This window comes from Dermacentor albipictus, chromosome 8 (genome assembly GCF_038994185.2).
Source record: "Dermacentor albipictus isolate Rhodes 1998 colony chromosome 8, USDA_Dalb.pri_finalv2, whole genome shotgun sequence".
Classification (NCBI taxonomy): Eukaryota; Metazoa; Arthropoda; class Arachnida; order Ixodida; family Ixodidae; genus Dermacentor; species Dermacentor albipictus.
In genome coordinates, this window is record NC_091828.1 from 69,658,493 (window position 1) to 69,671,886 (window position 13,394).

The 13,394-nt window shown below is 49.4% G+C and overlaps 1 protein-coding gene across 19 annotated transcripts in view; it reads left to right on the plus strand.

Moving 5' to 3' along the window:
- LOC135914492 (kielin/chordin-like protein) overlaps positions 1-13,394 on the plus strand; it is a 584,091-nt gene that overhangs the window by 246,307 nt on the left and 324,390 nt on the right. For 17 of the 19 annotated variants that reach the window (XM_070523555.1, XM_070523554.1, XM_070523556.1 and 14 more), the window contains exon 4: positions 12,223-12,372. The exons of the other annotated variants lie outside the window; for them this stretch is intronic. In XM_070523555.1, coding sequence (XP_070379656.1) covers positions 12,223-12,372 — 150 coding nt within the window. The remainder of the gene's footprint in view (positions 1-12,222; positions 12,373-13,394) is intronic. 19 annotated transcript variants of the gene reach the window in all.

Here is a 13,394-nt window from a genome sequence, read left to right on the forward strand (position 1 = left end):
AAAAAACAACACCGACGAGACAAAGGAACGGATGAGAACAAGGAATTTCCCTTCCAAGCAACGATTCATTTTCGCTACCGTTGCTCCCGCTGATGAGGCTTTCCCGCTAATGATTAGAACCGTATCTCCGGCACGTTTTCACCGGTATTTGAGCCCCGCACCCTGCAACAATTCCTCGACATTCCCTGAAGCTTTGGCCACCCCACACAAGCGAATGGTGTTGCCTATCTTGCTCTGAAAACGTGAATAAAACAGAACAAGATCAACGACACAAGAAACTACGGCGCGCGCCAGGCTCCTCTCCCGCGTGTTCTGCGCACGGCCGCCACCAGTGGCACGTCCGTCGGCGTGCACGGCACGTATAATCCAGATACTATGATGCCATGCTGCTCAGTCAAGCTGGTCACAGCTTCAATCTAGGCCATGGCAGCTACCCTCCAATGGGGGTAAAATGCAATAACGCTTGTGGGAACTTAGATTCAGGTGTATATTAAAGAAGGCCAGGTTCCCAAAACTTCAGGTTGTGACTTTGGAATGTAAAATCTCCTAACTTAACTTTAAAATCTAAAGGTGCTTTATTAGGAGCAGGACATCATCTTGAGCTTTTACTGCACTGCCATGACACCAAGAAACTCCGAGTAAATAAAACAATTTCTTAGACAATGTCTATACTTTGCAAACAATTACAAACACTTCTCTGGATGCACCTCTGTTGTTATATTTAGTTCCGTATGCCAAGGCGGGTTAAGATGTTAGAACATTTGTCAAACCTGTTTTTTTTTTACCGCTTTAAAGTTGTTGGTCATTTTGCATCTCTGCGTGTGTCGGACGCACATTTCAGTGCATCAATTTCTTCAGAAAGTGCACTCATTATTTATTTGTGCATGCAAAAAGGGTTCAGAAGAACTGCTTTCTGAAGATCTGTATAACAAGCAAAAAACAATTTTGTGTAGGCTGCACAAAGAGAAAGGATTGGTTAGTAAATACGTTATTTAGTTCTTAAATAAAGAGGCAGCTGTCAGTATTCTCTTCCAAAGTAAAAAATTGCCCCTACCTGGCTCTGCTTCATTCTCCGATGTTGATGGTCCATTCGGGGGCACTCAACTGATAGGCTGCACTTTGGCCATGTTGGGTGTGCTGTCACCAGGCCCAAGGTCGATCGACATCCTCACCAAAAGTCGAGTCCGAACTCTATAAAAGAAACATCTCATCATTTTGCTATCAGTTTTGTCATCTTGCGTGTTTCACACACGGCCGTCAGTGAAATATTTCGTCACTTGGATACCGAAAAAAAGTCGAGCATTTTCTGGCAGTAAATGGAGAACATTAAAGAGGAAATACAGTTGCCAGATTGGATTGATCAAGTACAGTATAAATGGAAATAAATCAGTGTTACTGTGTTTGTTGGCATTGAATGCAAGAAACGTTAAAACGGGAACCTACAGCCACGCAACATTGAATTTCCTGCGTTGGCTACACCTCACGACAAGTTTCGCATCGTCCGGTACTCGGGATAGTAATCGCTTAAACTTAAGAGGAACGAGCGTCGGTATAAATTAACAGGATACTTAACTGGGCAATATTTGTGCATAAAAGAACTTACGTAGCGAAGCTACTGTCAAGTACCCGATGACGCATCTGCGGGCGGTGCGGTTTGGGCGAAAAATTCAAAAATGAATGCGAGTTTCACTTGTTCCACGGCTACTAAGCTAAGATAGAATTTGAGTTTCCTACTAAACTATACTGGCTATTTACGCTCCGAATAAAACGCTGGCAATATTGTTACGTCACATTGCATGCATATGAAAGTGAGGAAATCGCTTTTATTGTGTTCTGCGCTGACGGCATGTAGCATCAACCACTCTCATGCAACAAAAGCATGAAAGTAGTACTCGCGGCACGGAAAACCAACACATACAGCGCCAACGTTACGCCTCTTGAAGTTAAAACTAAGCACGATCAAGCCAGTTTTCTAGCCTTCGTAACGCCATGAACACGACCAAACATCGAGCGAAACTGTCTGCTCTCGAAAATTATTACCGCTTCCATTTACATACCTATCGCTGCCACAGGCAAAAGTCAATGGGCTAGCTGCCCACAAGCCGCAGACTAGACTGACAGCAACATATTACGGTAACGTAAAACAATTTCCACGCTGACTTAGCAGCCGCGGTGTGCGCTAAGTGCGACAGTTCTCGTTTGCCGCTCGAAATTCACACCATTATGACGGGCACTGCATCTTTCACGTGAAATATTGCACGATTTGCTCCGGAGCTCAATAGGAGGGCGAAACGAATTTACACGTACCTGAAATCCGCATGCCGAAATCCCGTTGACGCTTCCGAGAACGGGCCACACAGCCATACACCCGTACGGCGGCTTCACTTGGACCTGAGGCACTTCTATCAAATATTTCACATGCGACATGTCGCACACCGATTGCATGAACACGAGAAAATGCCGCAGGTCGCAATGTGACGCCGTGAACCCGTGCATCTACCGATGAGCTGCGTGCACGGACTTGCAGAAAACAAAACTATGACAAAATGGCAGGCGCGAAGGCATGGCGGCTCTCGTTGCGGAGACGAAGCGGACGAAACACGAAGCAATGAAGCGCGAATCAATGTTGCCAACTGTTGGTTCCGCGTTATGCCGGCGGTGGTGGCTTTAGTGGCGTGTGTCGGCTGTCTAATTTTCTATTTCTTTTCCCCAAACAGTATAGCTAAGATCAGTTCTTTGTTTGCAATTTTTACTGTGTCGTTTGATATTATTGTTTTGTCGTTTTATGCTATTAAGCAGCCAATTCTGGCTTCCCAGGTTCGCGCGCGCCAGCTTTGCGCGCAAATCTCGGAGGCCATAAGACAACGCGCTAGAAAATGCCGTTCTTGTCGTTGTTAACGTTTCATCATCGTTTCTTCACCCGAGATAGAGGCGTAGTGTCCCTTTTGCCGGGGTGGGGAGGGGGCAGTCAAGACGGAGTTGGTTGTTATCGCGACATCTGCGAACCCTGCATTTTTTATTATAACGTAAGCATTTCTATACTTACCCAAAAATAAAAACCATCCGGCCGTCAGTCCGTACCGCACGATATCTTTCAAAATAGAACCCGCAGCAGCGAGTGAATTCGCCTTCGTGCTAGCTCTCGCTTCACCGCGACCGAAGCGACGAGAACACAGCGCTCACGAGGCTCTCAGCTCATGCAGCACTATGCTCTTTACGCACATCACTTTCAAGATAGGTGTACGCGCGTCTGTTTTCAAAGCAAAGTAAACGGCGAGAACACAGCGCGTGAAGTTTTCAGTAGTGGCACACTCTGTCCACATTGCAGTTCGCTTTCAAGATACGGTTCGCGCAGCCGTGCCACAAGCAGCCGCCGCTGGAGAACGGTTGATAATGGTTCGACGCGGATGAGAAGTGCTAAAGAGCAATAACGGCTGAAAACGAACGGAAGGTCACCATCGCACCTGGTCCCGCCACCTGAAGTACTTTGCTTGCGCCATTCACTTGGCGCCGCCGATCACAGCAGTTCGTGTCGCCGCAGCGCTGTCACTTATACTCGTCGGATCAATTCTCATAACATTGATAACGACATGGACGCGTGTAGATGAGGAAGAGTCACAATGCTTACGCATACTAAGACAAATACCAGTGGAGTTCCTGTGTGATTTGTTTTTATCCGAAATGTGCAGTCAGCGGTGATCCAGAGTTGACAATGCATGTAAGACGGGTGCCAAGCTTTTCTTTTTATGAGAGTCTTGCCCAGCTCCCAAAGATCTGCTCAAGCTAAGACTTGCCGATGGCTGTATGTGTTTTTTTATTGTTGTATGGCCTCGAACCGCCATGAATCCTACTGTGTAATGACTTAAGAGCAGCATTCACGTCCAAAAATAAACGCAGCCGGTATATGGCTGCCTAAGCTATGCGGCACGGTGGCAGCTGCCCTCCCCTCCCCCGTTTCCTTTGACAAGTTAGGGGGAGTGGTCTAGAGCAATCTTACACCCCCCCCACAGTGGCGTAGCCAGAAACTTTTTAGTGTGTTGGGGGGGGGGAGGGTCCCAATTGACCGTGGAGGGGGAAGAAGCGGGGCCATTGCCAATGCAGCAAAAAATTTACTGTCAGTGAGCGGGACAAGTGCCCGGCGTGCCCTACTTGGCTACGCCGCTACTCGCCCCCCCCCCCGCAATCGATGCAAATCGAGCTATCAGAACGTGCATGACACGCATGCATGACATAACATGAATGACAAGCCGCGAAGCTGGCATAGATGTCGTCACATCATCATCAGCTTATTTTGATGTCCATCGCAGGACGAAAGTTTCTCCAGCGATCACCAATACCCCTGTCTTGTGCTAACTGGTTCCACGTGTCTTCAAGTTTCCTAATTCCATCATGTCCACATTATTCTCTGCCGTTCTCGACTGTGGTTCCCTTCCCTTAGCACCCATTCTGCAACTCCAATAGACCAGCAGTTCTCTCTCTTACGCATTGCAATGTCTGCCCAGCACGACTTCTTCATCTTTATGTAGCCAGAATATCAGCTATCCCCGTTCACTTTCTAATCCGCATCGCTGTCTTCCAGTCTATTATCGTCATGCCTTATATTTTTCATTCCATCGCTCGTTGCGCGGTCCTCAACGAATTCCCAAGCTTCTTTGGGAACTTCCAAGTTTCGTCCCCATACGTTAGTAACGGTAGAAAGCAATGATTAGCAGTAAGCTCCCTTGTCATGATTTAGTAATGCCTGCCGTAAGCTCTCCAGCTAATTTTTATTTATGTTAATTTCCTTGATCAGGGGCCCCTGCGAGTTTTTAACCTCAATAAACGTATTCCTGCGCAGGTTCTAGAGGCTGACTGCCGACCATGACATTCGTTCTCTCGCCAGGCTGCGGAACATTACTTTTCTCTTCTGCATACTAACTCTCAATCACTCTTACACTTTCTTCGCCAAGGTTCTCAAGCGTTTGTTGCAAATAGTCTGCAGCGTTGCTGAGTATGCCAATGTCATGTACAAACCGTAAGTTGGTGAGCTATTTACCGTTAGCCCTCACTCCTAACCATTCCCAGTCTAACTGGTTACACGCCTTTAAGTAATCAGTGATATCATTGTAAATATTTTGCTATTGATCATATGAAGCCTTTCGCAGATATCTGGCTATGCAAAGTCTGCGCGTTAGTGTCATCCATTCGATATCAACATTCGTGGGAAACTTCATTTTTGACCGCTGTTCGGAGTCTGTACGCTGCTGCCTAGATGCCCCGATCTATTCATTCGAGCTACCTGATTCAAGCGCAGGTAGCGTGCGTTTCATGTATAGCCAATATCAACGCGTTAACTGGCAATGTTCATTTATCATATACTGTAAGCTTGTTCCCTTACTCCCTTATAATTAGGGTGTAAATTAGAAAGACTGGGGTGTTTCAAGGGTATTTCTTGTTGAACACCCTTTTCCGTTAAAAAAGGGTGTTTCAGGGGTGTTTAGAGGGTGAAAAGAAGGATGTACCCACATTACACCCATAAGGGTGTGAAAATTTTAAGAGTGTAGGAGAAGAGTGTGGAGGAAGTCAAATGGTATTTTTCGCTGTAGCTGCCATGTTGTCGGACCACAATGGTGGTTTGGTGGTGTGTGCTCATGCGTGTGCTGCCTCGTGGGTCTCGCACCATGGCATAGGTGTTGTGTGCATGACTGAGTCTTCGTGTTTTGTTCCACTATGGTATATAGACCGATCTCTATACTGGCTGTTGTTGTGGCCAGGTGGGACTGGAAGATGTAATAAGCGTAAAACGAGCGTGCATGAAACGCCCATAGCGTTTCATACTATAATTATTGTCTGAAACTCTATGAACACGCCGTACCCCAAGCATCACGCCACGGACGTCTTCGGTACACTCGTGCTAAAGCGTCATCGCTGACCGAAACCGCTGTGCTCCAAAATATCTACGATAGAAGGCTTGCGGGTCAGTGACAGCTCCGCAGTGTCCCTGCTTCTGACAGCTGAAGACGCATTTGTGGCATGGCTGGAAGGAATAAAAAGGCCATGTGGAAGGATGAAAAAGAAGCGGCTGCTCTGGGTAATTAAAGGACGAACCCTCTTTACCGTAGATGCCTTAGCTGTGGCCTTAAGGGGTGCAAGGAAGTGAAGGTTGGCGGTTACAGCGCAGGAGTCGACAAGGCTCGACAGAAGAACGTAACCGCGCGCACTTGAAACGGCTGACAGTCGCACGTACGCCTGGTCAACGCGCTAGGCGCATGCGTACGCGCTTACTGTTGGGCACGCAGCGAAAACTTTGCTTCCATGAAGCTTCACTTGCGTGCGAACAACATACCTCAGGCAGCAGTCACTGTATTTAAGCGCATAACGGCCTGTTCGCCGGCGCGCTGTGGCTTGTCACATCTGCGCTGTGCGCGGCCGCGCGAATCTGGTTTCTCAAACAAAATTATTCCTATCAATCACGCCCAGTACACGTGTTTCTTCTCAGAAACTGTATATGGGCTAGCCGTAGGTCGTGGTGTGCGTAACATGTGCTGCGGTCATCGTCTGTGCAATCGTGCAGTGCAGTGAGAACGCAAAGATTTATTTTCCGCAAAGCCGGCAGAAAGAGCGGGGGACTGGACCCACAGTCTATCTTGCGGAGGTCATCACGAACTCCATTCAACGCCATACTTGGGAGAATTGACTTCGACAATGGTATCGCGCCATACTTGGGAGAATTGACTTCGACAACGGTATCGCCACGGCATACACCGCGATTGGATCGGTTGTTCGCATCACTACGGCGCGCGCACGTTCGCACAGCGCGACATGGTTGCGCACCGAAGAAGAGAAATGTAAAAGAGAGCGAAGATTCTGCCACGACAAGATGGCGAAGCAACGCTAACTTCCGGCGTCACTAAGCGTAACAAACATTAACCTCAAGGCCTCTCAGTTTTTCCTTCCTCCGTGGTTCGCATGCACCTGTGGGTCATGTATTCCAGAGTCCACGCGCGGGCTTCGCTGCGGATCCCCTCTATGGCGCCGACTACTCTTGGGGAAAACGCGAAGCAGGAGGCCTGCTGCAGTATGTGCTACGTACATAACTTGTTTCAATGACGTCAGCCTGTTGTGCCGTTCTATCGATTCAATGCTAACTATTACCGTTGAAAGTCATCGTGAGATGCGTTTTGCCAAATGTTTTGGGGGCACTGAAGAAGAGCGGTACATACACAGCGACCAGTGTTGCCAGGAAATAGGTTTATTGAAGAGCACCACATAGCAAGCGGCGCACACCCAGTGACGCAAGTTGGCGCGAACGACTTGCGTCATTAGTTTCAAGGAAGAGCGGCACAAAGCATCACGTGACCATTTACCCAAGTTAGCGTAACGAGCATTCGGTGGAACCCACTTCTCAGTGCCTCTCCACAGTAATGCGCTTAGAGTTGAATAATTATAGTGATCCAACGTGTGGCCACCGTCGAATAGAATTATGCATGGGGCCCGTACTGTAGCGGAGTTCCTCTTTCACGCTTACTGAGGAACACTCGGCACCATCTAGCGCCACCGCGATATAGCCTTCACGCGGTCTCCGAATTGCGATGGAGAGCCGGTGCAAGCGAACACTGAGAAAAGCATTATGCTGCAAACAGGCTATGCTATCACGCTTTGTTCTGGCCACGCTGCGCCTTCTACCGGCACTTCCCGTGGATAGGTCCGCACGTGGCCTCCAAGACGATAAGCGTGGCGCGCCGGCGCCTAAAAGCGCTGAGAATCGTTCTCTCGCTTACCGAGCACTCAGCGACACATACTCGGCCAGCCGAATCAGCGAGAGGTTCATTGTAGAGCGGCACACACACGGTGCATTCTTGGCGCAGCTCGCTAAAGCATTGGCGCGTAAAACTTTCGTTGAAAAGGGGCACATAACCAGCACGTTTGTGGCGCAGCCTGCTAGGGCGCCGGCTTGCTGTCTTTGAGAAACCCTTGTGACGTGGGTTCGATTCCACTCAGCATCGAAGGAACTTATAGAATCGTTTCCATCTTTGTATGGAGGCACATTCCTAGTGGTACTTATGTGCTACAAAAGTTGGCAGCCACTACTTTTGTTGAAGCGCGGCACACAACTAGTGGCACACATCTGGCGAGCCAGGCTGGCATCTAGGAGGGTCGTTGAATACCTAGTGCTCCAAGTCGGCATCCAAGCGTTTCCGTGAACAGTGGTACCTACCCGGTCCTGCAGCTACAATGACCTTTGTCAGCGTGAAAGAGATTCATCGAAGAACAGCACATGTGTACATCATCACGAAAATTCAGCGCAAACACAAGGGACAAAAAGAAGCAAATCCACGACCTGAGTGCAATGAAAAAAAGTTAACCCACGTTTACGATACTCCCTAATGTGAAATTCGAGTGCAGCTCTATCTGTGATTGCATTTCGCGATGTATTGGCTGGCGCGAACAATCTATCTGCGCGACACGTAGCAAATGAAAAGACGTGTGGCGCCACTTCCTAGCTAATGTGGAGATCGTGACAGCCAGCGCGTGGGTAACGCGTGGGCGCGATCCACAGCAGCCGCCGCCTATAGACCTCACAGACGACGCACGTTACTCTGGCGCCATCTCGTAGCCACCGTCCCGCACTACACTTTTCCTCTGGGGAAGCACCGCTGGATAGGCGGCGCATCGAAAAGAGTGCGTTGCACGCCACCCTGGCAACGAAACGCGGCATATCCCAGCCGCTCGACCAGACGACACACACGTGCGCGGCCGTATAATAGTTCGTATGTTTCCGTTTTCGCGCCGCTTCAAGTAGACAGTTTTTGTAAAGAAGCTAGCGCCATCAAGTGAAGAAATGACGAAATAAGCTTTTTAAGCTTTATATATTTTTCACAGTGTGTCGCGGCGAGCAAGTGTGTTTCTTTAATGGTTACGCGTGTGCCGTTGCCATGCGTGCGGGGCAGCCTGCCTCGCAAATCTAGCAGCTATGGCTCCGGTCATGCTGCGCTATGGTTTCGGAAGTAACAGATGGCCTGAAGATTTCCATATTAACGCTGTCGCGTTTATATGGAAATCTTATATGGAATCTTAATATGGAAGCGTTATTATGGAGCTTAATGTGGAGCTCCTTAACGCGACAGCGTTAAGGAGCTCGTGTCGCAGAAAAGCCGGTGTTGTCGGCGGCGTTGGCCGTGAGCGAAAAATCCCGGCAGGCAATTTATAAACAACTTGCAAGATGGACTGCGTGGGAATCGAACCAGGGTCTCCGGAGTGTGAGGCGAAGACGCTACCACTCAGCCAAGAGTTTGATGCTTCAAAGCGGTAAAAAAGCGCCTCTAGTGAATGCGGTGTTGCCTTAGAAACGTGCCGTAGAATGTTATACTGCGGTGTATATCGGTAATTATGAGCATGTAACTTACAGAAGTTGCAGTTACACGAGTAGCGAAGTACTTTCCCGCTACATTTCTTCTGGGCTTTCCGCACACGCAGAGCCATCTTGCGGCAAACACAGAAGACCCCCCTCCTCTAAATGTACGGCACTGCCCCGACAGGTGGCGCGCCACGTGAGCATTGGGGCTGTGCGGGGACCTGGTGCGAGGCGCATCGCGGCCCCGACTCCCTCTCCCCTGACGACGCTTCGCCGTGCTCTCTCACGGGTTGCAGAATCAAGCGTCCTTCCTTTGTTTAGATCACTATCTATATATCTCTCTGCCCGTGCCGATCACGACGTTTCGCTGGCGTTCCCCCTCCGAGACACCGAGTTCTTCGGTTTGTTCCGCTTGCTCAGGCACACGTTTCCTTGCCGCGTCTAGGTGGCTTTGGCCAAACGCTGTCTTGCTCGACGCTCACCGCTTGATTGGTGGGTGCAAAGTCCGATGCGGAGCGCCTCGTAAGTAATCGCTGCGCCGTAGCGCATTGTCTCACACCCCTTGGCGGGTCGACGGGAACGCTGTCGCATTCCACTCTTGAAGGCGAAGCTTAAGCGTCCTTCAATTTTTATGCGAAGCATACTAGCCGCACAACCACGCTCTTCCTTGATGCGCCGCGCGCGGCCGCGTAGCTACCATATGACGTCATAACAGCTGCAAAGCGGACGCTTAAGCTTCGCCTTCAAGAGTGGAACGCGATAGCGTTCCCGTCGACCCGCCAAGGGGTGTAAGACAATGGCAGCGCAGCGTTCAGCGCGACAACGAAATGTGCGCCTGAGGAAGCGACGCACGCCTGAGCCTTAGAAACAGCTCGTTTCTAACGCAACACCGCGTTCACTAGAGGCGCTTTTGTACCGCTTTGAAGCATCGAACTCGTGGCTCAGTGCCTATCGACCTGTTAATGCTTCTGTGCATGCACAGTGTGTGGCGAACGCATAGGCATATTAGACATGAGCGCATTGTTCAGGCCCTAGTAAATGAATATTATATTGAAAGTGTGTTATATATAAGCGAATTTTTCTGCACACAGAGTGATCCTCCTGCTTGGCTAAGTGCTTTGGACAAAGTGACTAGCCTACATCGTTCTTATCACACCACACTGATGCGGCATTGACTAGTTGTTTTTTATGGCCATGTAATACTCACATTGTATTTCTTTTGCCAAGCCGGTAATAAAAAAAAACTCGTGGCTCACTGGCAGCGTCTCCGTCTCACACTCCGGAGACCCTGGCTCGATTCCCACCCAGCCCATCTTGCAAGTTGTTTTTTATTCATGAAGTGCCTGCTGGGATTTATCGCTCATGGCCAACGCCGCAGACGCCGACGACACCGGCTATCCTGCGGGACGAGCTCCTTAACGCTGTCGCGTTAAAATAAAGGCTAGTATGCTTCGCATCCTGGGCTAAACCTTAGCTAGCCACAGCCATTTTTTTCCCTGGCTACACATAAAAAATTCTGATGTTACTTCGCCACAGCAGTCAATGGAGGAGAAAGCTTTATCGCATCAGCTGACTCGCGCAAGCAAGGGTTTGGGTGCTCCGCTGCTGGATCCGTAACAACGCTGGCTGCATTTAGCACTAATTACATAAATTTACCGGATGCATCTCAGCGCCGAGTCCTCATCCGCATGCGCATTTTAAAGAACACATAGGCGGCTTAGTCGCGCATGCGCCGGCAGTGTACGCCCACAACTCGTATTACAAGGCAGCATCCCTCCCACATAATTCTTGGCAATAGATGGATAATATTTACTTTTCGTATCGTTCGCTTCGTGCGGTGGCATTGGAAGGGGCTTGGCGGTGGTATTGCGAAGGAAAAATGCTTGGTACATATGCCGGATGGTGCATGCTATTGCTCATTTTGTTTCCGATGAAATGCGACTGCACATTCTGCTGTTCGGTACTGGCTGCCACGGCTGACCGTCTTCACTATCGAATAAACCAAGCGCACACGCGAAATTTGGTTTAGAAACCAGCCCGCCACCGCTTGACAGGGTGACAAGACAGGAACTTACGCCACTCGCCTGACTGCTTGTATCCAACGCCACCTCCGTTCTTGTTCGTTAGATGGAAAGACGCAGGATACATCCTCCCTCATCCCGACGTAGTTGTGGCACTTGTATACGCAACAGTACCGTCGGCGTCCTTTTGTTTTTCTTTGACTTTCAGCGCACGCAACACCACTACCCGTAGCAATTTTCGTCCGCGGGAACGGCTGAGTTGTGAACGTTCTGACCGCCAGGGCGGCGCTGTAGCTGTCGTGAAAACTCCAGCGCTGGTTCCCCCTAGCCCTTTGGCCATACCCTCCTCTTCGGCCTTCCGGGTCATGGTTCCGCTGCATCTCTTAATGTGCCTTTCTCTTCACGTCTTCCATCACCCGCTGCACTCCGCGTACGCTTTCATCTTTCAATGTGCCCGTTCACTCGGTTACCAGGTACGACACCGAAGTTCGCCGTAGCAACGGGCGCCTAACAGCGGAGCTCCAAAAACGTAACCATGAAACGAAGATTCTAACTAGCATAATTATTAGTCTTCATTTGCCACACATATAAAAATTGCAGTATCAAGTATCTAGTGACTGAGGTTGGCCCGATGGGTGGCTTCTTAGTTTTTTCAGCAAAGCATCCCCATTCTCTACCCACTGGACCATTGTCTAACCAGCAACCCTAAGCTGGCGTGTAAGAGGCTAGATAGGGACCAAGTGACATACAGAGAGACAGACTAATCTACACTACAGTGGGTGAAGTTACCACAAAATGCGAACTGTTTTACAGCTGAGGTACTCTGCTATCGGTTTATTCAACAGTTTCTGTATTTTCTTCCCATAGACCTTGCGCTAAATGCACCTGTCCCCCTGGCTTAAGTACGTGCGGTAGCCCCTGGAGCAAGTGCCACTGCATCAATGGGAAGTACTACTGGCCTGATTCCGATGAATGCGTCCGAAATGAAGAGGACTGTATTGTCTCCAGCCCCACGAGGTGAGGCTCACATTTTAGTCCTGTGACAGGGGAGGCATTGACACATTGTACTGCTGTAACCAGCATCGCAGTGCTGATTACATTTTCAACGTCCATGGCAAACATTAAACCTTTACCTGCTAAAGTCGGGTTTTCTTTCGATATCGTCTCATGGTTTGGCCTGGACTGGTCGGTGGTATTTGTGCTTGTCGGTTCTAACTGAATCCGTTTAACGCCACTATAAAAAAAGGTAGATGACCGGCACAGCTCTAAACATAACGGTAAAGACTTTATTGCATCACGCACTGTCATTTAGTAAAGACATGGGCTTTCTGGTGGCTAATACCTACACTGATCAGCATACTCGCAACTGCAGACACATTCTTTGACAATATCAAATCGATGCACGTACGCCGCTATGTGGTCGCTACGGCCGGATCAGTGCGGCACCGCAAGCGAAATGTCTCCAACACCAAACGCGTAAAGCACCCCTTTTTTGTTTTGGTTTCGACACATCCACATGGAAATCACCGACAATGACCAGAGGGGTAGTGTCATGTGTCATCGCAATTAACACACGTGAACTGAATAGCCATGAATCTTTCAACGTCGCATTTCGACATCGAAGAGGCTTTAGCGCTTCTTCGCCGTATTCTTCGTTTCGCGAAACACGTCGCCCCCTCTGGCCTACCGCTTGCGGTCGGTCTCTCGGACACGTCCTTCGTTGGTGTTTGCCGCGCGCCACCGTCGATCGTCCTATCGCATAAGTTCGAGCCGTTGCGCTCCGTAAGCGAGCTGCTCTTCGGCAGTGCCAACCACGTGTGGCCTCCCCATCGCAACTCCTACTAAACACCGAACAACAAGGTTCTTTACGGAGCCGCAGCAGAGCCCCGACGTGACCTACCATTGTTTTATCCGAGGCAGCTGATGACAGTTTTCGACATGCTGTTCTGCATACTCTATGCGTGATTCCAAAGAATGTAAGCACTGTTCGCTTTACTTTGCTGACTGCTTGTAGTCTTTGTCTCACGGAGCTATGAGCC